This window comes from Felis catus, chromosome B4 (genome assembly GCF_018350175.1).
Source record: "Felis catus isolate Fca126 chromosome B4, F.catus_Fca126_mat1.0, whole genome shotgun sequence".
NCBI lineage: Eukaryota > Metazoa > Chordata > Mammalia > Carnivora > Felidae > Felis > Felis catus.
In genome coordinates, this window is record NC_058374.1 from 123,833,088 (window position 1) to 123,857,337 (window position 24,250).

At 47.5% G+C, this 24,250-nt stretch overlaps 1 protein-coding gene across 3 annotated transcripts in view; it reads right to left on the minus strand.

Annotated features, from left to right (window-relative positions):
* The window catches only part of NT5DC3 (5'-nucleotidase domain containing 3), an 89,062-nt gene that overhangs the window by 22,312 nt on the left and 42,500 nt on the right, over window positions 1-24,250 (minus strand). For 2 of the 3 annotated variants that reach the window (XM_023257377.2, XM_045062247.1), the window contains exons 10-13: window positions 22,803-22,884; window positions 21,617-21,703; window positions 16,503-16,643; window positions 10,830-10,894 (exon numbers count right to left, since the gene is read on the minus strand). In XM_023257377.2, coding sequence (XP_023113145.1) covers window positions 10,830-10,894; window positions 16,503-16,643; window positions 21,617-21,703; window positions 22,803-22,884 — 375 coding nt within the window. Of the gene's footprint in view, window positions 1-1,907; window positions 6,067-10,829; window positions 10,895-16,502; window positions 16,644-21,616; window positions 21,704-22,802; window positions 22,885-24,250 lie in introns of those variants that run through there. The other variant, XM_011284289.4, reaches the window with a different exon arrangement.

Genomic DNA, 24,250 nt, shown 5'->3' on the forward strand with positions numbered 1-24,250 from the left:
AGAAGGCAGACACAACAGACCACACGTCGTATGATTCCACTATATGAAATTTCCAGAATAAGCAAACTCATAGATTAGTGATTGCCAGGGACAGGGGGAAGGAAGGAATGGGATTAGTAGTTTTGGGGTAATGGAAATGTTCTGGAACTTGGGACGGTTGTTCACTGTGCACAGCTCTCCCAAGCAATGCAGGATGTCTGCTATGCCAGGTCCCTGCCCTTAAAGACCAGAAGTGGCCCTCCCATCGCTGTGACAAGGAAGCACCCCCTCCCCCGCAAACAACCCACCACACACTTCCAGATGTTCGCTAGGGGGCAGGACTGGCCAGGTTTGGGAATCACTACTGTGGACAGAGAAGTGAAAGCCTGGGTTGAGCAGACCTCAGGCTCTCCGGATGCCCTCAGGGCCCAAATAACTGTTCCACGTCATCAGAGGTGTTGCAGAGTTAGGTGAGAAATTCTGCTGGCCCCGTGTCTTAAATTTTTTCACAACTCCAGGAAAGGCGTAGCTCACCATCTCTTCTAGGACAACACGCCATGATGAAAGCAATGCCACATTTCTAGATCGCTCCCCAAAACGAATGAGGCACAGATTGTCCGGTGAGTCCTCCAGTACCACTATCACAGGTGCAAAAAGGCAAGCGATTAAAAGGAAAACCAGCACAGGCACCTGTGTGGCTCAGTTGGTTAAGCGTCCAACTTCAGCTCAGGTCATGATCTCATGGTCCGTGAGTTTGAGCCCTGCATCAGGCTCTGTGCTGACAGCTCGGAGCCTGGAGCCTGCTTCGGATTCTGTGCCTCCCTCTCTCTCTGCCCCTCCCCGACTCCCACTCTGTATCTCAAAAATAAACACTAGGGGCGCCTGGGTGGCGCAGTCGGTTAGGCGTCCGACTTCAGCCAGGTCACGATCTCGCGGTCCGGGAGTTCAAGCCCCGCGTCAGGCTCTGGGCTGATGGCTCAGAGCCTGGAGCCTGTTTCCGATTCTGTGTCTCCCTCTCTCTCTGCCCCTCCCCCATTCATGCTGTGTCTCTCTCTGTCCCAAAAATAAATGTTGAAAAAAAAATTTTTTTTTAAATAAAAAAATAAACACTAAAATAATTTTTTTTAAAAAAGGAAGACCGGCAGGCTACCCATGGGAGGAGTGACTGAGGCGCAGTTCCCGGCACATCGAGAGGTCAAGGAAAATAAGGTGGTTAAACACATGCGCACATGGACACACACACACAGAGAAACAATTTTTAAAAATAAGCTCTTCGAAGTATTTATAAATTTATCCAAAACCCAGTAGTGATGTGACTTCATAGCAGTCACTCCTAATTTTGTATTATTCGGTAATATCTGCCCGCAAAACATTGCTTCCAAGTTTGAGCCTTCCTGGTAATTTGCAGACAACCACGTGGATGACTGTCTTCTCCTTGCTCTCAAGAGGGAACAGAGACTCCAGGGGGGGTTCTCTGCTGCCTGCGTAAGTCTGAAGCTCATGCCAATCGGGGCGCCTGGGTGGCGCAGTCGGTTAAGCGATCTCGCGGTCCGTGAGTTCGAGCCCCGCGTCAGGCTCTGGGCTGATGGCTCAGAGCCTGGAGCCTGTTTCCGATTCTGTGTCTCCCTCTCTCTCTGCCCCTCCCCCGTTCATGCTCTGTCTCTCTCTGTCCCAAAAATAAATAAACGTTGAAAAAAAAAATTAAAAAAAAAATATTGAAGCTCATGCCAATTTTCTGTCTGTGCCTTACCTACATTCTTCAAGCTCTGAAAACGAGCGAGTGTGCTTTGCTGGGGTGCTGGGACAAAAGGAGCGAGAAATGACCCACACGTCTTCCTCTCCTCAACAGGATGTTCTTTTTAGGGCACGTTAAATTTGATATGGCTTTGCCACTAAAGCACACAAAAACATACGACTTAACAGTGAACTGGACGACATAATTCAAATTTTTATTTGGCACTAAGTTCAATATCCTGTAACAGAAAATCAACATTTAGAATAAATAGCAAATTCACATTCAGAATAAATAGTAAGTCTACCTAGCTCGCATCTGTCGTGCCCGATACCCTACAGGCACAACCTGTCATTCTGCTAAATACCTAGAACACGGTTTCCCCAGCCCGGGTCCAAGCGTGCAGTACAAAGTACAGAAGTGCTGTAGCGGGGTGGGTCCCCGGGGAAGCAGACGCCCAGATGGAGTTCACATGCAGGAAGAGTGTGGGGGGAGTGTTCTTGGGATCGACACCCGGAAACGGAGGAGAAGGAACGAGAAGGGAAGGAAGCGGGGCTGGCAGGGCAGGAGCCGGCTGCTCCAGGAAGGAGGCAGGACTTGGTCCGAGGCAGGGCTTTTTCTGGAGGGCAGCCACCAGCTGAGGATGGTAAGCGGCTCACCCGGCGGCCGGAGGGGGGAGTCCTGCGGTTGGGAAGGGTGTTCTGGGCAGCCACGCCCATCGCGTCCGCGAGCACCACCACAGGTCGGCGCAACGAAGGACAGTCGGCGAGCGCCGGCCCGTCCAGTTCCACCCCGCAACGGTCACGCTGCGTGCCGCAAACGCTGGCCACTGGCGTGCATGTGCCCGGGGAGCCGCTTAGGGGACCGCGGCGCGCTCGCCTCCAGAGCATCTCTCCAGCGGCCGCACGCAGCTCTGACCTCGTTCCCCTGCGTGCTCTTAGGGAGGTGAGCTTGCCGGAGCCACCGCCACAAGCCTCTCGCGCGGGGGCGGGGGCGGGGGCGGGGGCGGGGGGGGGGCAGCAAACTCCGGCTGGGGAGCCAAGTCTAGCCTGCAGCAGTTTTTGTACATCAGGTGGTGATGGCACACGGTGTGCCCGTCCCTAGAGCAGTGGCCACAGAAAATCGCCGGCAAAGCCGCCAGTGCTTCCTATCTGGCTCTTTACGGGCAAGGCTCGCTGAATCCTGCATCAGAGAAACTTCACTCCCTTTCTTTAATCCGCCAGGGTGTTAAAGGTTAGCTAAACTTGGAGCCAGGCTCCCAAATGCTAATGCAAAAAAAAAAAAAAAAAAAAAAGGAAGAAAAAAAAGAAAATTGGTACGAAAGGAAATTAGTATTAAGAGGGCAAAACACAGACTCCCCAGTAGTTGAATAGAGCAATCAAGGAACCCTGCCTCCAGCCAAGTTTAGTCTTAGAGCATTCTGGAAAAGAGCCCCCGAGTGGGTCGTTGGCAGCAAATGAGCCTTCAGCAGAGGGAATCAAGTCCAATATTTAGCACACTCTACTGCTTAAAAGGCCTTTGGGAGGAAGAGAGAGGAAAAGCCGTTTAGTTCACCCAAAGCTCAATTAGCTAGGAGGGAAGATTACTTCTCATTTCTCTTCTGCGATAATTAAGAGGGCCAATACATTCACACAACTAGTAATTTGGTCTAAGATGGGACTGAATCAGTAACAGGTGGTTTATGTTACATCGCATTAACGGTGATGGCAGGAAGTGGAGCTGAAGGAAAAGAGAGAGAAAGAAGAAAAAAGAGGCTGTATGAGGAGGAAAGAGGGAGCCCTGAGCCAAACTCCTAAGACACCTGAAAAGCCGAGTTTCATCCATAAACAGCTGCAACGCCAGCCGTGCAGGCCCCCGCCAGGGCAGTCTGCTGTGGGTACCAAAGCTATTTTTCAATGTGCAGACCAATTTAATTGTGTTCACTTTCCAAACTGATTTTTTTTTTTTTTAATGGTAGAAAGGAGACTCGCTTCGCTTGTACCAATATGCTTTCATCAGTGTGCACAACAGAGAACTGGGGAGAACGTGACGCCCAGCGCAGCGGGCCAAGTCCCAACAGAGTCCCAAGAAGGAAAGGTTACAATCCACCCTGAGCACACACGAGAATGCCCGTGTCTGTCCTTGCCGTGGAAACGGCTGTCCTGACCCAGGCTGCTGGCCCTGGCGTGGGCGCCGTCCGCCAAGTGTGGGACCTGCTGAGACAGATGCCAGGCTTCTGCTACACACGCCAGATCTCAATCCCGCCATGTCCAAGGGCCCAGAGACTGAAATCTTAATTGGTAATATATTGTAAAATTCACTATTCACCCCGAGAAAATGTTCTCCCCTAAGGCGTGCGTCACCTAACCTAGCTATCCGTAAAAGACAGTTTTAAAAATATCTCTACTTCATTCTCGAGGAAACAAAACACAATGCAATGGGCACCTAACATCCCCTGACTACCTGATTAGATCAAAAGTAAGAAAAGCCTTTTTTGCTTCCTCGCTCAGCTTCTCCAAGCAGAAACTCTAAGGCCAACAGCACCAGCTCGTCCACTGAAGACCCTAACACCAAGCAGTTCTGGGCATCCACCTGTGCCCATTAAATGCCCGTCTCCAATACCCTCTGATGCTCAAAACACATAGGAGCTAACACACAGCAGACAAAATGCCTACCCCATTCCCAATAAAAGAATGGAATACTGTGTTTATAACAAAAATTTACAAGTAACAAAGGGGGCCAAATCGGGTCCACTGGGTCTAAAGGGCATCGCAAAGGGCATCGCAAAGGATGTCAGGGAACTCGTTTAATTTCTGATGAAGCTAGCATTTCATCAACCCCTGGTTCTGATACATTTGCCACACTAAAACCGCGGACACGGCGAGCGCTCTCCGCAAGCCCCCCTTCCGTGGACCTGCCATGCTGCAGGGTAAAGCACGAGAGTCACGCGCGTGGCCTTGAAAGCAACGAGACAATCGGCGAGGGCGAGCGGGGCTGCGCCTCGGCCGCCTCCGGGCTGCCAGGCCCTTACCCTCTCCCACCCTCAGCACAGCCGCCTAAAGAAAGCCACCCACGCTCCCAAAATAGCCACACAAACATGGCAGGGAGGGACCGCGAGGGCTACGCGGTGACAGGGCCGCCTCCTCCCCACCTGCTGGTTAACGCGTGTGTTTTGACAAGATTCCGACAACCCAGCAGGGGTCCCGGCGGGGCATTTCATCACAAGGACATTTCTTCGCCTGTGCCACTTTCTGCCCGCCGACGGGCGCAGCAAACCAACGCTGGGGTGGCGTTTTCAGGGGTGACGAACTCCCGCCAGGCCCATCACAAATCCCGCGGGCGCTCGCGGCCGGACCGCACGCCGTCTGTTCTGCAGGCCGGGGAGTAAACCGGAAGCTCCTCTCCCCCTCTTCCCCTGCCGGGGGAAGCAGTGAACCGCCCACGCCACGTGGCACCGCGCGGCTTCCCCGGCAGGGGGCGGGCACAGCGAGCGGACACGGAGGCCAAGCGAGGGGAGGCCAAGAGAGGGTCGGGGGACCCGCGCCTCCTCTTGTTCTTTCACAGAAGACGTCCCAGGGAGGCCGAGTCTCCCTTCGAGCGAGGGGCCAGGAGGCCGAAGCCCCAGCGCCGCGGGCCCGGGGAGTCGGCCGCGGCTTGGGGACCGTCTACGCCCCGTGCCGCCGTGCGAGGCTACTGTGGAGCCTGCGGCGAGCGGCTTGCGGTCCCCTCCGGCTCCCGGAGCGCTGCCTGTGAACGTTCGGCCCCTCGCCCACGAAGAGGCAAGAACGGTTTCGGCACTTCCGCCGCTGGAACGGAGACCGGCATCGAGAGGTCTCACGGGGCCCGGAAAAAGGACGCCCGGGCCGGGACCTTGGTAAACACGACGGCCAATCACAATTTCAACACCCGGCCTGCCCTGAAGCCAACCGGTACGGGAAACGCAGAGGCCGGGCTGCCGGCGTCTGTCCCGACAACTCGGGGAGGAGTCTCCCAAAGGTACCAAATAAATATCAAAAGGTATCTGTGTCTTGGCCGAAAGCGACACTCATTTGCACACGAGTCGACCGCACACGTCCAGCCGGCCGGGGGTCGGCTTCCGGCCTCTTCCGCGGGCGGGCCCCGCTTACTCGGCCTGGGCCTCCTGCAGGAGCGGGGGTCTGAGGGCGGGGGCCCGGTCCGACCAGGCGGGCAGCTCGTGCTGCAGCGGAGTCCGCCGGGGGTAGAACGTGTGGCTGACGTCGTAGTTCAGGAGGCAGCTGAGAGACGCCATGTAGATGTCAGCAAAGCGGGACAGGCGCCTCAGGAAGTAGGTGGGATTCTGGTCTGTGCGGAACAAGCTTCCGAACTGGGTGTTGAAGAAATTTTTGGTCATTTCTCTGAAGAAGCAAGAAAAGAGCAAAGCCAGACAGAACAATTCAGAAGAGTCTCTTTTTAAGTTACTGAAATCAAAATCCCCCTTTCGAGTTCTACCAGACGTTTAAAGCAGAGATAATACCTATCCTTCTCAAGCTATTCCAAGAAATAGAAAGGGAAGGAAAACTTCCAGACTAATTCTATGAAGCCAGCATTACTTTGATTCCCAAACCAGACAGAGACCCAGCAAAAAAACAGAACTATAGGTCAATATCCTTGATGAATATGGATGGAAATATTCTCAACAAGATACTAGCAAATCAAATGCAAGAGCATATAAAAAGAATTATTCACCATGATCAAGTGGGATTCATTCCTGGGATGCAGGGCTGGTTCAACATTCGCAAATCAATCAACGTGATACATCACATTAATAAAAGAAAAGATAAGAACCGTATGATCCTGTCAATCGATGCAGAAAAGACCTTTGACAAAACTCAGCAACCTTTCTTAATAAAAACCCTCGAGAAAGTCGGAATAGAAGGAACATACTTAAAGATCATAAAAGCCATTTATGAAAAGCCCACAGCTAACATCATCCTCAATGGGGAAAAACCGAGAGCTTTCTCCCTGAGATCAGGAACACGACAGGGATGTCCACTCTCACTGCTGTTGTTTAACATAGTGTTGGAAGTTCTAGCATCAGCAATCAGACAACAAAAGGAAATCAAAGGCATCAAAATTGGCAAAGATGAAGTTTTCACTTTTTGCAGATGACATGATATTATACATGGAAAATCCGATAGACTCCACCAAAAGTCTGCTAGAACTGATACATGAATTTAGCAAAGTTGCAGGATACAAAATCAATGTCCAGAAATCAGTTGCATTCTTATACACTAATAATGAAGCAACAGAAAGACAAATAAACTGATCCCATTCACAAGTGCACCAAGAAGCATAAAATACCTAGGGATACATCTAACCAAAGATGTACAAGATCTGTATGCTGAAAATTATAGAAAGCTTATGAAGGAAATTGAAGACGATATAAAGAAATGGAAAAACATTTCGTGCTCATGGATTGGAAGGATAAATATTGTCAAAATGTCAATACTACCCAAAGCTATCTACACATTCAATGCAATCCCAATCAAAATTGCACCAGCATTCTTCTCAAAACTAGATCTAACAAACAATCCTAAAATTCATATGGAACCACAAAAGGCCCCAAACAGCCAAAGTAATTTTGAAGAAGACCAAAGCAGGAGGCATCACAATCCCAGACTTTAGCCTCTACTACAAAGCTGTCATCATCAAGACAGCATGGTATTGGCACAAAAACAGACACATAGACCAATGGAATAGAATAGAAACCCCAGAACTAGACCCACAAACATATGGCCAACTCATCTTTGACAAAGCAGTAAAGAACATCCAATGGAAAAAAGACAGTCTCTTTAACAAATGGTGCTGGGAGAACTGGACAGCAACATGCAGCAGGTTGAAACTAGACCACTTTCTCACACCATTCACAAAAATAAACTCAAAATGGATAAAGGACCTGAATGTGAGACAGGAAACCATCAAAACCCTAGAGGAGAAAGCAGGAAAAGACCTCTCTGACCTCAGCCGTAGCAATGTCTTATTTGACACGTCCCCAAAGGCAAGGGAATTAAAAGCAAAAATGAACTACTGGGACCTTATGAAGATAAAAAGCTTCTGCACAGCAAAGGAAACAACCAACAAAACTAAAAGGCAACCGATGGAATGGGAAAAGATATTTGCAAATGACATATCGGACAAAGGGCTAGTATCCAAAATCTATAAAGAGCTCACCAAACTCCACACCCGAAAAACAAATAACCCAGTGAAGAAATGGGCAGAAAACATGAATAGACACTTCTCTAAAGAAGATATCCGGATGGCCAACAGGCACATGAAAAGATGCTCAACGCCGCTCCTCATCAGGGAAATGCAAATCAAAACCACACTCAGATATCACCTCACGCCAGTCAGAGTGGCCAAAATGAACAAATCAGGAGACTATAGATGCTGGAGAGGATGTGGAGAAACGGGAACCCTCTTGCACTGTTGGTGGGAATGCAAACTGGTGCAGCCGCTCTGGAAAGCAGTATGGAGGTTCCTCAGAAAATTAAAAATAGACCTACCCTATGACCCAGCAATAGCACTGCTAGGAATTTACCCAAGGGATACAGGAGTACTGATGCATAGGGGCACTTGTACCCCAATGTTTATAGCAGCACTCTCAACAATAGCCAAATTGTGGAAAGAGCCTAAATGTCCATCAACTGATGAATGGATAAAGAAATTGTGGTTTATATACACAATGGAGTTACTACGTGGCAATGAGAAAGAATGAAATATGGCCCTTTGTAGCTACGTGGATGGAACTGGAGAGTGTGATGCTAAATGAAATAAGCCATACAGAGAAAGACAGATACCATATGTTTTCACTCTTATGTAGATCCTGAGAAACTTAACAGAAACCCATGGGGGAGGGGAAGGAAAAAAAAAAGGTTAGAGTGGGAGACAGAGCCAAAGCATAAGAGACTCTTAAAAACAGAACAAACAGGGGCGCCTGGGTGGCTCAGTCGGTTAAGCGGCCGACTTCGGCTCAGGTCATGATCTCACAGTCCGTGAGTTCGAGCCCCATGTCGGGCTCTTTGCTGACAGCTCAGAGCCTGGAGCCTGTTTCAGATTCTGTGTCTCCCTCTCTCTGACCCTCCCCCGTTCATGCTCTGTCTCTCTCTGTCTCAAAAATAAATAAACGTTAAAAAAAAAACACACAGAACAAACTGAGGGTTGATGGGGGGTGGGGGGGTGGGTGATGGGTATTGAGGAGGGCACCTTTTGGGATGAGCACTGGGTGTTGTATGGAAACCAATTTGACAATAAATTTCATATATTGAAAAAAACAACAACAACAAAAAGACAAAAACAAAAATCCCCCTTTTATTTTCATAGGACTCACTTGAGGGGAAAACTGGCCTAGGGCAGCCCCCACCCCTCATCAGGAAAACTGTGTCCATCCACTCATCAAAATGACTGTGGTCACATTTCCCAGTCAGGCCAGCCAGAGAACACGTGGATGACCCTCTAAACATACCCATTATGTTTTCCAAACCAAAACAAAGGAGGCAGGAGAGGGGCATGCGGGCAGATGCAGAATGCTCTCATGTCCAAACTTCCCTCCTCTATGGAATGGGATCCAGACCCCCTTTCGAAATGGTTACAGTGAGAACTGAGTAAGGTAAGACAACTAAAGCCAGATGAGAAACTCCAAAGTACTTCGATGTCTGAGAAGTTAAGGCTTATGTTGTAGTGACGTAAATAAATCTCCATCATCCGTTACACCGCTCCAAGCGCCTCACCGCCTCCTTGCAGCCCAGGTGACGGCATTTTGCAAGGCCGCTCACCCGCCCCAGGCTCTAAGGCCCTGCAGCCATGCATCTGTGTGGAAATCAACACCCCATCGCGCGCGCGCACACACACGCACACACACACACACACACACACACACACACACACACACACGGGATAGGCACACCGTCTGCTGGCTGGGACCCCTACACACAGAACAGTCCCCCAAAGTAGATAAATACCACTTGACTGTTAATAAATCAGTTACAAACACAGCAGAAGACATAACTGCGTACACGCTGTGTGACAAAAGCCACTAGCTGGTAGCAGCCACCTGTACAGTATATGGTGACAGCAGATGCTGTGACAACCAGAGTAGAAAATTTCACAAACTCCTTTAGGTCTGCAAACAGAACAACATAAATGGTTTTTACACTTTTGGTGAAAACACCTCATTAAGGTGTGAGGTTGCTGGAGACTTAAATCCAAAACCGAATGTGATGGGGAAGCAGCTCCTTCATCTGACAACCTGAGAGTCCTGGTCTGGCCTTTGGGTCGCGGGCCCCGAGGTTCAATCACACAACAGGCCTCCCCGCCTCCCCTCACCCTCTCAGGCAGCACTTTTAGACCAACATTAGATAAAGAATCAAGGCAGAATGAGCCCCGGGCAGCCAACACCTCCGCCAAGAGGGTGGAGGAAGGACTGAATTCAATATGGCTGTGGCCTCTGCAGCCCCAAGGGAGGATCCTGTCCCCTCTGCACGCTGCCCCCCCAATCAGGCTGGCCCTTGCTCAGAGGCCAGAGCCCGGGCAGTGACCGTTCCTCCCAGTAAACAGTGTCCGCACACACGGCATCCTTCTAAGGCAGGCACGACCGTCCACGGGTCTCTGTCCGACGACTGTTCCCAGAGATGCCCACCCGCCAAACTTTGCAGACGGCAGGCGGGCCTGCCTCACCAATAAACATTCTGACACTGAGTGCTGGCACATTCCCGGTTACCAGTGGGCGCCGGGCTGTAGGAGCCCTCGCCGTGGTTCAGAGCCCGGCCTCTATGCTGTCCCAGGAGGCACGCCGTGCTGCCGGCGTGACCGACCTCGGGGCCACCAGCTGCCTAAATGGACGAGTCAAGCCGGCCGGGAAGACGGATGGGAAGGAAGAGCTCCTTCAAGCCCGGCCTGCGGAGGCAAGGGCAGGAGGTGGAAGGAAGGTCACTGCTGCCTCAAGCAGATGTCACATGTCCCTCACGAAGGGCGGACACCGCTAGTTCCGGGACAAAGGGGGCACATTCCTACCCGGCAGCTAGGAAAGGACGGATTCCTCGGGTCGGCCCTGGGAAAGGTGTGTGGCCCGCGCAGGGTGCAGGCGGGTGGCAGACTCGCATTCGAAGCAGGCCCCTCTTACCTCATCTCCTTTCTTTCCTTTTTCCACTCCTGCAAAACCAGCTGTGACTCAGCATCTCTGTGAACCTGCAGGACGGGACACAAGCTAATTACCGAGGATGCTGTGGCCGCAAATAAGCTCAGTGGGTTATGAGAGGTTTTTAATGGGCAGCTTCCCTTGGAAGAATTTCACTCCCTGAGGGCAAACACACAGGCGCTTGCGTGAAGTAACACATTTTCAGCTTCGCAGTTGCAGTCCTGCCTTCTTCACCAGAACAAAAGTTTCTAAGCAACATTAGAAACGTGGTTTGACAAATCGAGATGGAACATTATGAGCCTATTAAATAAGGCCCCTATTAAACTGGAGCTACTGAAGTATGGTGAAGGCCATAAAATATGTGTGCATGTTATGTGTGTGCCATGTATCCGCTACACATATGTATCGCATATATAAACATACTTAATACACACCACCTATTACGTATATTACATGTAGATATAAACATATAAATGGCAGTTAAGTGGAAATCATTTCAGCAGGTCTAACGGCACATCGCTAATTGCAAGCGTGTCAAAGTATGTGCATATATTTGGAAACTAACATGGAAGTTTTTCTTCAATCTGTGCAAGGAAAATAGGGTTATAAATGGTTTTAATGTCTTTCCTGAATATTATATGATCTTTTAACGCGTTCAAGAGAGGGATGCCTGGGTGGCTCAGTTGGTTAAGCATCCGCCTCTTGATTTCAGCTCAGGTCATGTTCTCAAAATTCATGAGTTCAAGCCCTGCATCAGGCTCTGTGCTGACAGTACGGAGCCTGCTTGGGATTCCATCTCCCTCTCTCTCTCCCCCTCCTCCACTAGTACTCTCACTCACTCTCTCTCTCACAACAAAAAGATAAACTTAAAAAAAACAAAGGGTTCAAGAGAAAATAAATACTCGTTTTGTAAAAGACAAGAAGGTAGAGTACCTCAACCAGACGGAAAACACGGAATTTTCTGGTTGGGCTGAAATGTGAGCAAAAGGCAAAAAAGAAAAGCGACAACTGCCCACAACCTCACAAACGGAATCTCACAAGTCTCTCTCCGAGGCTCTTGGGGCTAAACACAAACACGCGTGCCAGGGTCAGAAGTGCGCGTGATGGCAGGGGACAGGTGGGGCTCCCTGCGATCCATGATCCCAGGGGCAGCCCTGGAACCCGGAGGAAAATACCAAACAAGCAAACCATCTGCTGCTCACGAGGGAGCCAAGACTCTGTTGATCGCATCTGCCCAGCTCAACAGCCTAACAGTCACCGGCTAAGGCGACTCCGCCATTCACACAAAACCCATGTTCACTGAGCCTGTAATGTGGATATTTTCCCCAACACCACTGCCTATACCACCAGGAAGCAGCTACCACTGGATGGCCACTGGCCGGCTGTGCGTTACTGGGGCACCGGAAGACGGGTCCAGCGCTTCTGGGGGTGGTGATACGGGTTCTGTGAACATAGTTTTCACATTTTAATCAAGAAATTACTATAGGGGCACCTGGGTGGCTCAGTCGGTTAAGCGTCTCTTGGTTTTGGCTCAGGTCACGATCTCACAGTTCGTGGGTTAGAGACCCATGTCGGGCTCTGTACTAACCGCGCAGAGCCTGCTTGGGATTCTCTCTCTCCCTCTCTGTCTGCCCCTCCCCTGCTCGTGCTCTCTCTCTCTCTCTCTCTCTCAAAATAAATACATAAACGTGAAAAGAAATTTTTTTAATAATAAAAAAACATTACTCACTATAGAATCCAGGCTCTACACGGTACGTGACTAGATCAGAAAAGGTGAAATGTGTGGGGAACCGCAACACATTTTTATACACACGTACACACAAACAAACACATACGTACACGTATGTATTCAGCACCTACTATGTGCCCAGCACTGTGCTACATACGTGCCGAAGATACGACAGAGGACAAGACAGAGGCCCCAGTGGGGGTCACGCCTCGGTAAAGTGACAAAACAAAGTGACAGCACAGAGAGTGAGGAGTCAATCTGAGAGGGAACCCCCACCCCCACCTTTGCCCACACACCCATCTCAGCCCCTAAACTAGCACCTACGTCCTTGCCTACGCCGGAGGGTCCCTTACTCCGCCCATTCATGCAGGAGGGGAGAACTCTCTGGTGAGGGGATTACCGAACTTAACCTACCCACACTCTCTTTTTTGACACTAGCTGCCACTGTTGCCCTGCAGGTGGGCCCCCATCCCAGGGCAGGCCCTGCAGACTTGAAATCAATCTAGAGACCACATCTGCTGCACCAGTCCTCCCACCCAGTGTGAGCAGGGTACTGCGACCTCGCCAGCCCGACGGCCTCTACCAGAAGAGGACAAATCCAGCCCATCACCACTTTTTTCTATCGGCTTCTGAGCTTAAGAAAAAGTTCCTTTCTAAATGGTTGGGGATGTGAGGAATCAAAAGAAGAACAACGTTACCGTGCATGAAAATGACATGAAAGTCAAATCGCAGGGTCCACCAATGTCACAGGGACACCACCACAGGCGTTGCCCGTGGCTGCTTCTGTGCCGTAAGCACTACTGAGTAGCTGTGACAGAACGCTTGGCCCACACAGCCCACCAGACTGACTGACCTGGCCCTTTGCGGAAGTCTGCCGCCCCCTCAGCTAAACGTGGTCGTGACGTGATAACCTGGGAAGACTCTGTACCACCGTCGGCCAGCACCGCCGCCATGAACCCACCATCCCGGGCTGCGCTTCAAGGCTAGTTAACAAAACCCTCTTTATTCCTTACGGCCACTTTCTTTTTTTTTTAATTTTTTTTTTTCAACGTTTATTTATTTTGGGGACAGAGAGAGACAGAGCATGAACGGGGGAGGGGCAGAGAGAGAGGGAGACACAGAATCGGAAACAGGCTCCAGGCTCCGAGCCATCAGCCCAGAGCCTGACGCGGGGCTCGAACTCACGGACCGCGAGATCGTGACCTGGCTGAAGTCGGACGCCCAACCGACTGCGCCACCCAGGCGCCCCAACGGCCACTTTCTTAAAACCAACATCATACTCTTGTATCTAATTCATCAGACTTGGCTCCGAATGACACACTCTGCTGGCTCCACGAATAAAAAAAGCAAACCCGGCCTCAGACGACAAATTTTTCTCTTCAGGAAATAGTCCAAATAATGTGCTACGTCTCTGAAAATAAACCCCACGGGGGAGTTTCCAGAAACATGTGACACAGGATCACTGGAATAATTTAGCTTTTCAGGTGAACACGGGGGCAGCAGGCAGGGTGGAAAGGGAACAGGAAGAACAGTGAGAAATGACATTCATTTGGATTTTTTTTTTTTAATTACCTGCCGTATTTCTCTATATTCCAGTGAGTGTAACCAGACAGAAAGCTGTCAAAAGTGCCAGAGCGTGAGGCGACAGTTCGAGGTGAAGACTCTAGAGCCAGACTGCCTGCGGCTATGTCCCAGCAACCCCCCCACCCCTTCAGCAAGTTATTTTCTCCTCTGTGCCTTGGCTTCTTCATCTATAAAATGGGGGTGTTAGTGCCTACTTCAAAGAGTGCTTTTGAGAAAGAAACGAACATAAAGCCCTTAGCATCTAGAACACTGTCTAGAATATGGTATCTAGAACATGGTATCTAGAGCATAGTATCTAGAACACAGTTCTAGAACGTGGTTTCTAGAACATTCCTATATAGCTTGGTTCTGCTGTTCGCTAACTTTGGAATTCAGCATACGTTACTTATCTTTCAGCCTCAAATTCCCCTCCTATAAAATGGGGTCGGCAATGTGAATGGTAATTCCCTTTTCTTCCTCCCTCAACCTTACACCTTATATGTTTCTAAGGTCACAGAATATTTTCAGCACTTCCATTCTCTAAAACACACATTCCTTAGGGGTGCCTGCGCGGCTCAGTCGGTTAAGCATCCGACTTCAGCTCAGGTCATGATCTTGCGGTTTGTGAGTTCAAGCCCCACGTCGGGCTGTGTGCTGACAGCTCAGAGCCTGGAGCCTGTTTCAGATTCCGTGTCTCCATCTCTCTGCCCCTCCCCTACTCACATTCTCTCTTTCTCTCTCTCTCAAAAATAAATAAACATTTAAAAAAATTTAAATCCACATTCCTTAATCATCAAACTTTTTGTATCGGTCAGAGAGCAGAAAACAAAACAATTGCCCTCAAAGCTAAAATGTAGTGACACTACCCATGTGCAGATTGTGTCTGTGTGTCCGCCCAGCTGCCACCATCACAGAGGGACTGCGCCTGAGGTAAAGAGTCTTTGCCACACCTGAGACCTCTAAACCAAAGAGCAGGGAAGCACGTTCACGCCGTGCTCAAAGGCATGGACTTGAGCATCACACAAGCCTGAGTTCAAGTTCTTGCTCTGCCATCTTACGACCTCAGATGTGTTGCCCTAACCTGTCAAACACCCAGTGTCCTTAGTCTAAAGTGGAAAAAGCAGACCCACCCGCACAGGGCAGCTGGGGGCGTCAATGAATAATGTGTGTAGAACAAGCACTCAGCACGACGTCTGACATACGAAACGTAAACTATTATTACTGTGTGACCTATGCACAGACTTGAAGCCACATTAGCCCAGAATCGATGGCTTTTATTTTTGGAAAAGCATCTCAGGGACAAGCAGAGCACGGGAAACAGAACGAGTCCTCACCACAGACGAGCCAAGAACAGGTGGAGCCAGAGCACAACGGAAACAAGGCCCGGGACGTGCGAGGACACACGCTCTGGACTATGTGCGCCCTGGAGCCACCGGCCCTCGTGGCTCCTCCTGAGCTCACCACCAGCTGCCGCCACACCGGCTGCCAGCTGGCTGGCGAGGCGGTTCCCTGCCCGTTTCCACAGCGGGCTGGCGGGCTGCGGGCAACAGGCCGTGGCCAGAGGCTGCAGGTGCGTCAGCCAGGAGAGCGGGCACCCACGCTCCTTGTCCTAAGAGAGTCAGCACGCGTGCCGAGACGGCTGCGGGATAAGCTGGCTGAACCAAGCGGGAAGCGAGGCGTTTCAGGAGACTGGGAGTGGGTCCCCAGCAGCAGGTCAGAAAACCGCCGAAAACAACATTCCTCACTAACTGTCCAAACCTGGCTATATAGCTTACGCAAGCAAAAAATGGCCACTGAACTCCAGCCAGCCAGCCAATTGTAGGTATTATCTTCAAAACCAAATGGAGGCGGCATGCGGGGACCTTAACTTTTGCTTTGAGACTCTCTCCAGTCAGCTGTGGTGCCTAGCCTGATGTATTCATTCCACAGGACCCTTCACGTTACAGATAGGGAAACTGAGGCCCAGAACTGAGTAGTCCACAGCAGGCTAAAGGCAGAAACAGGACTAGACCCAAACATTAGCAGAAGTTCTCGAATCCCACAATCCCATGGGACCTCTCCCAACAGAACTTTAGTGGGGAAGAGAGGACACTTGGATTTCCACTGAAGGAGGACTCTACAGAGACACCTGTGTTTACATGGCCCCATAAAGCTCTCTCTCCAAATGAATGTGTAAGGCATTTTTAAAGTTCTCTTTAGGGAAACTGGTAAAACTCTCTTAGGGGCAAAACAACCCAGGAGTTATTCTGCAGGGTGACTTACACCTCATGTAACCATGAATAAATATCTGAAATAACTCTGATTTATGGACTAACTTCAGACTTACGGAAAAAGTAGGAGAGAAAAAAAAAAAAAAAATCCCAAACCTGCATCTGCTCCAATAACCCGGTCAGGGTCTGCAGCCAAGTCATGGTTTGAATGTACTGCTCCGTGTTCATGATTTTGAGCTCAGATCTTAACTCCGGGATAATCGCACCTGTTCGCCAGCCATGCTTCAGGGTCAAATCCTAATCGCAAAGATCACAAAAAAGTCAACTCATCTCAACAGAATTTAAACCATTTCATTACCTTTCCCAGATGCAACAGGTGTTCACTGAACTACTCTTCAATTGTAATGGTTAGTTATTAACCAAGCCGAATTCAATGAATTACATTTAATTAAAACCAAGTCAGCCCCAGGCTCTGACCATTACACCCATTTCTGTTTTGGGAATAATTGCTGTGAATCACAGCCCCTGCAGAGACACAGGGTCTCCGATCATTAACTGTGGTCTGTAAAACAACAATTAGGTCAGGGGCAGAATGAGGCTCAACCAAAATGCTGACTGTTGAATTCATCCACAGACCACTGGGGATCACCCACTGTGCATCAGGCCTTGTGGGCTCGGGGGAATCCTAGAATCTCAGACTCGGAATGATCCTACAACACACACATACATGGTCAAATTTTTCATTCCAAATACAGTAATCTCATGATTTGACAATAAGCCAGAATATCTGACGTCAGCCATATCCTGGAAGATCTTAGATCTACAATCAACCATACTAAATGGTCATTCATTCCCTCATTTGGCAAATATGTATCCAATCCTCACAACTGCTAGGCCCTATTCTAGATACTGAGGATAAAACAATGACAAAAACAGACAAAACCCTGCCCTCATGGGAAATACAGACAAAAAATTAGCAAGTAATGCAAAAAAGCAGGTGGTGATAAAGACAATGATCAAAAATTAAGCAGAATAAGAAGGAAGAAAGTTACCATGGCATATATACAAAGTGGTTAGGAATACCAAGCCAATAAAGGGACCTTCAAGCAGAGATCCCGAGGGAAGGAGAAAAAGTATGCAAATATGTAGGAGGAGAAAAATTCAAGCTGGGGGGGGGGGGGGGGGACAGCAAGTGCAAAGGCCCTGGGGCAGGAACATGCTGGGGGTGGGGGTAGAGGTAGAATTGTTAAGGAATGGCAAGGCAGGGAGCCTAAGGCAGAGTAGGAGAGAGGGCTGAGGTAGGTCATGTCTTCAGAGAGGTAGGCTGGAGGACAGATCAAGCAGGGTCTTGTAGGAAACAGGAGGAAATCAGGCTTTTACTCTGAAGAAGAAAGGAAAGATTTGAGGTTTTAGGGAGTAAAGTGGTATCAGGTTTACAATTTTAAAAGTTCGCTGGCTATTCACCTACAGCTAGAATCCCCACTCTGTAAGTCCTAAGGATGACCAGCCTCTTCACCTACTGAATTTCCTTAAACCTTTCAATGTTTCTCCTTCTCCTCGAATACATGGAAACCTACAGCACCTTTGTTTTTTGTTTTTTAATTTTTTTTAATGTGTATTTTTGAGAGAAAGAGATAGAATATGAGTGGGGGAGGGGCAGAGAGAGAGAGGGAGACACAGAATCTGAAGCAGCCTCCAGGCTCTGAGCTGTCAGCACAAAGCCCGACATGGGACTCGAACCCACAAACCTCGAGATCATGACCTGAGCCAAAGTCGGACGCTGAACCGACTGAGCCACCCAGGTGCCCCTGGCACAACCTTTTAAATATTGCCAACTGTGGCAAACTTTTGAAGGTAGCTTTTACTTCTGAAAATAGGTAAAAAGTCATCTGGAATATTCCTAAGACTAAAGCACATGATAATACATTAATAATAATAAAACTAATTTTCTTCTGTGCCTCAACCTGGTTTTCAAATCTATCCCAAAAGGGGCACCCAAATGTGTTTTGAAAACCAGCAGCAACGTTAGAAGTACCCACATTCACAAGGTGACTCCCTTGAAGGGTAATGTTCATTGCTCACATAATTTCTGACATTTTTTAGGTAATGAATTGATCTCATCACTTTGTAACAGCGGTTTTCAAACTCTGGCATGAGATCCAACTATATGCTGTCTCCAAGAGACTCATTTTTAAAAAAAAAAATTTTAACTTTAATTATTTTGAAAGAGAGCCCGCATGCATGCGATCAAGCATGAATGGGAAAGGGGCAGAGAGAGAGGGAGACACAGAACCCCAAGCAGGCTCTGTTCTGTCAGCACAGAGCCCAATGCAGGGCTTGAACCCACAAACCATGAGATCAAGACCTGAACTGAAATCAAGAGTCAGATGCTTAACTGGCTGAGTCACCCAGGCACTCCATATTTTTTTTTAAAGATCGTATTTTTAAGTAATCTCCATACACAACATGGGGTTCAAATCTACAACCCTGAGATCAAGAGTCGCAGAGCCCACTAAGCCAGCCAGGCGTCCCTCCGAGAGACTCATTTTAGACCTAAGGACACACATAGGTTGGAAGTGAAAAGATTAAAAAGACCTACCAGGCAGACGCAGAACATGCCACCCAACAAAAGCAGAATGCACATTTTTCTCATAGTGCACATGAAACAGCCTCCAGGACAGACCTTATGTTAGACCCTACAACAAGTCGTAATACATTTTGAAATCACACAAAGCATCTCTTCTGATCACACAGAACGAAGCTAGAAACCAACAACAGAAGGAAAAACATAGAAGTTCACCCTCTGAAACAACCAATGAGTCAAAGAAGAAATCACAAGGGAAATGAGAAAATATCTTATGACAAATGTAAATGCAAATGCACACACGACACACCAAAACTTATGTGATGCAGCAAGTGCGGTGCTAAGAGGGAAATTCACAGCCATACAAATTTACATTGGAAAAAAAGAAAGGTCTCAAATTAACAACCAAACCTGACACCATAAGAACTAGAAAAAGAACAAACTGAACTGAAAGCTAGCAGAACCAAGAAAATAAAAAGATTATAGCAAAGATTAAAACGGGGGGAAAAAGGGGGCGCCTGACTGGCTCAGTTGGTTAAGTGTCTGACTTCAGCTCAGGTCATGATCTCACAGTCCATGAGTTCGAGCCCCACATCGGCCTCTGTGCTGACAGCTCAGAGCCTGGAGCCTACTTCAGATTCCATGTCTCCTTTTGTCTCTGCCCCTACTCTGCACGCGCTCTCTCTCTCTTTCTCTCTCTCTCTCTCAAGAATAAATAAACATTTAAAAAAAATTTTCTTTAAACAGGAAAAAAAAGGAAAAAGAATAGAAAGACAATATATAAAAAAAAAAAAGAAACCAAAAGTTGGTTCTTCAAAAGGATCAACAAAATTGACAGACTTATCTTGACTAAAAACAAACAAAAACCAGAAGACTCAAATTACTAAAATCAACAATTTAAGCAGTTACTACCAACTCTAGAGAAATAAGAACAATTGTAAAACCTGTAAACTTAGTATAGAACGACTTGAATAACCTAGTGGAAATGGACAAATTTCCAGAAGCAAACAAGCTACCAAGACTGAATCATGAAGAAATAAGAAATCTGAAAAGACCTCTTGACCAGTAAGGAGACTGATCCGTAATCAAAACCCTTCCAACAATGAAAAGCCCAAATCCAGACAGACAGTTTCACTGGTGAATTCTACCAAACATTTAAAAAGGGATTAACACCAGTCCTTCTAAAACGCTTCTAAAAACTGAAGAGGAAGGAACACATCCTAACTTATTCTGAGGTCAACATTACCCTGATATCAAATTTTAGCGTGAAAAGCTAGACACAGACAGCTGAGCCCCACCAGAGTTTCTGACTCAGTAGGTCTGACGTGAGGCCTGAGAAATCGCATTTCCAACAAGTTCCCATGTGATGCTGATGTCACAGGGACCACGCCTGAGGAAACCATTGCCTTGTGAGTGCCTCTCAGAAGGCTAAGACCTGTACCTGTGTGTCCCTTCACAGGGCCACGCACCCGCACTCCTCAAGGGCAGCACAGAGTTATCTCATCAAGGCCCAAAGACACTGGTTCTCAAGAGGCCATGTCACTCGGCCAAACCTTCTGGTAGTATGGACCCCCTGACAGCAGCACTCTATATTTCTGTGTCACTAATAAGCACTTCTGTATGCAGTCCCTGATTTAACTCTGCTCACAAATAAGGACGCGGGGGCTTGGAGGACGTGTGCAAGCTCATCCAGCTAAAAACAGCAGAGCTGGGGTGAAAACCTGTCTTGCAGTTCTGAGCCCATGATTCCTTCCGCCAGACCTCAGCCCGGTGGACAGACTCGATTATGCAGGGTGCGTGCTGAAATGGCCTGGGACAAGGGTCTCTGCACACAGGCGCTGGAATCACCACCCCCCCCCCCCCACCTCCTCCACCAGCAGGCAGTCTGAAGTCTGAGTCCACAGACCTCGGACGATAGCACGTGTGCTCTGAAAATGCCTCCCAGGGGGGTCTACCGTGCAGCCCATTACAGCTCACAGCTCCGAAGACGGGCGTCAGACGCAAGAGGGACACAAACACGAGACCACAGTCATGTGGGTCAAAATGCTCAGAAATACCAATCAGAGTTTGATCGCCAGCCACGACCCTGCTCTGGTGACTCGGCGGACACTGAGCATCACTCAGACTTTGCAAAACGTGCATGGTGCAACTAGCCCGGGCCCACTTAACAAACAGAAATCCCCTGCACCAGGAGCGGGGCACAGAAGGAAATGTGACTGATTCAGCCTCGTTCTAATTATAGATTAAATCGTAATTCAAGTCCTGAGACACCACTCTAGTCATTCCAATGGGCATGAAAAGCCTCACTTTCTTATAATAGCTGTTTCCTGGAAATGCCAGTTTTTGGAATTGCAGGAGCTCCAACTGAGTTTACAGACTCTTCTGTTGCACATGGATGCTTCTGATATTTAATAAAAAAAAAAAAAAAAGAACGCTTACATTTATTTCTTACCATTATTTAAGTGGATTTTTCTGATAAATTCTGAGTGAATTGCTAATTTCTCTACCATTTAAAAAAAATGATCTTTTTTTATAACTATGATCCATTCTATTCTACAAAAAAATGAGACATAAAAAAAATATGTGACCTGAAAGCATAAAAGTGTTTTAAACAAAAGAGAAATTCCTTAGTAAGTGGGACTAACACATCTGTCCCCCAAAAAAGAAATGGAAAAAAAGGACTCACCGCCAGGTCACTGTATATGTGGTCGCCAAAATACAACACTTTGGATCCTCTCCACCCAGTAAGCTTCAAAAATTCATATAAATTGCCCTGCAAGAATAGAAAAACAGAGATATTTTTAAAAAGAAAAGAAAAACATAGATATCATGTGAGATAGAAACCTGTGTCACCGGTACAACCCGTAGCCCGAAATATCTTTTTTTATTTGTTTTTATAATTTATTTAAAGTATCAAAATATAAAGATAAAAACACCTTTGTGTGAAATCTCTCAGACCTTTGTTCTAAGTCAAATGTATGTTCCAAAAATGATCTGTATTGTATATACCTCTTTGTAACGATCTTTTTACACTGAACATTCTGTGACCATGTCAGTAAGTATTAATCTACCATTTCAGTAGCCGAGAAGTACTGTGATTCCTTTTACCAATTCCCTCATGTTGGACACTTGTTACCTATTTTGTAAGTCATGATAAACATTCTTGTAGCAAATTTTTAGCTACATGTTAATACTTTTCTTGGTCTAACTTCCTAGAATTGGAATGGCTGTATCCAAGCAAATCTTCCACGGCAAGAAAATACACTTACCGGCAAACCCGGCCTTGTGTTATAAACCCACCAGGAACGTATCAGGGTTTGTTTGTGGTTTTTTAACCACAAGTATGTGGTAGTACTATTCTATAATTTCATGTGTTTTATAAATATTACAGAAATAAAAAGTTTTAAAGGATGAGATGAAGCAAACTCAGTAACACAATCAGGGTCAGAAATTCAATCATTTATTCAAACATTTGAGAGCTTTACTGATACCAAAATATATCAAAACTACATAAAACACAGCTCATCAGGAAACCATTACTAATTTAGGTGAGTCCTACACCATGTGACTCAATGCTTCTTGAAGTGAAAAACCCAAGGTTTACTATTAGCATCTTAAATTCTACAGACTATGAAAGTAATGCTTTAAATTTTGTTTTCAAAGACTGCTCAATTCTGAGTTAATCTGGATACAGCACACTGAAAATACATTGACTTAAGTTTAAATTTTGCTTTAAGTTTAAAGCATCAATTCAAGCAGAACTCTCAGAACTACACCCGGCACACGGTAAGACTCAACAAATGTCGGCTGTTAGCATTTTATAACTGACCACAAAGCAAAGGAACAAAAAGGAAAAATCGGTCATGAGGTACCTGCTTGTAAATCTGGCCTTTCTGCAACTTGTGGATCTTATCCCAGAGTAAGACACCTTTCTCGTTCACCTTTCGGAAAGGTCTAACAACAGAAACAGGAAACATGATCTGCGGGAATCTGCTTATGAAACATGACACAGTTACTGGCAACAGAAAGGGGCTGCACAGACCTCGAAAAGCCTGGGCACCCAAACTCCACCTCTACACTCCCTGGTTCAGTGCCCTCATCCAGGGCAGACCCCGGTATCCAAACGTATTTACAGAGGAAAGAACTCCAGGGTCAAATAAATTTGCAAAACACGAGGCACTACTTATGGCCGTCTTAACAAGTCATCCATGACTCTGAAAAGCCCACCCAGTACAGAAACTTTCTTTGACCCAGATTTCCTAAATGCATTTGATCACACAGAAAATCTGCTTCGCAAAAACACGCTTCTGGAAATGCTGCCTCAATACGTGTGTCGAGCTTGGCACTTGAAATTCAGCCACTCTACATAAAAAACAAATCTGAGGATAAGGCATATCATTTTATGATGCAAAATGGGAATAAGAATAAAGCCTTCAGGGAGCTCCCCTCTACTTAGATGGGATGAAGCCTGATCCATGAATCGATCAATAAAGCCAATTATATCTTTAAAGTTAAAAAGAAAAAAGAATGTATGCAGGGTCTATTTGCCTTTTTGTTTGTTAGTTTGTTTTTAATGTTTATTTTTGAGAGAGAGTGAGACAGAGTGTGGGGAGGCGGGGGGGGGGGGGGGGGGCGGGCGGCCAGAGAGAGGGAGACACAGAATCTGAAGCAGGCTCCAGGCTCTGAGCTGACAGCACAGAGCCCAACACAGGGCTTGAACCACGAACCATGAGAACATGATCTGGGCCGAAGTCGGACGCCCAACCAACTGAGCCACCCAGGCACCCCTGTTTGCCTTTTTTTAAGGTAACATTTATTTGGCTTGTTTTTCTGATTAGAAAAACATTTAAACTGAGTGCAAAAAATCTGGAAAATGCAGAATACGATGAGGAAGAGGAAAGTGGCCTATAATCCCAGTGCCCGGCTATAAACACCTAACATTTCAGTACGTGTCTTTCAATCTATAAAGATAACATTTGTTACCCTTCTCTTTTTTATGAATATAAATGAGGATCACCATATATCCTGATTGGTATCTTTTTCTCCTCTAATACTGTGAGCAACTTCCCATGTGATTACATATTTTTCGTACGTTGTATTTTATGATCATAAAACATGCATGCTGCTTTTTTTCCCAAACACATCATTTCTCATGGCTGTATAATATCTCCTCCTATGGCTGTTCCTTCAGGTTGTCTCTAACCATCATTATAAATAAAATGGGAGGAACAGAGGTGTTGCAGGCGTGCAGAACAAAGGCAAAATAAATGGGTGGGGGGGGGGGCGGGCAGGGAGACCTGTGCTGCCCACACCCTCCCCC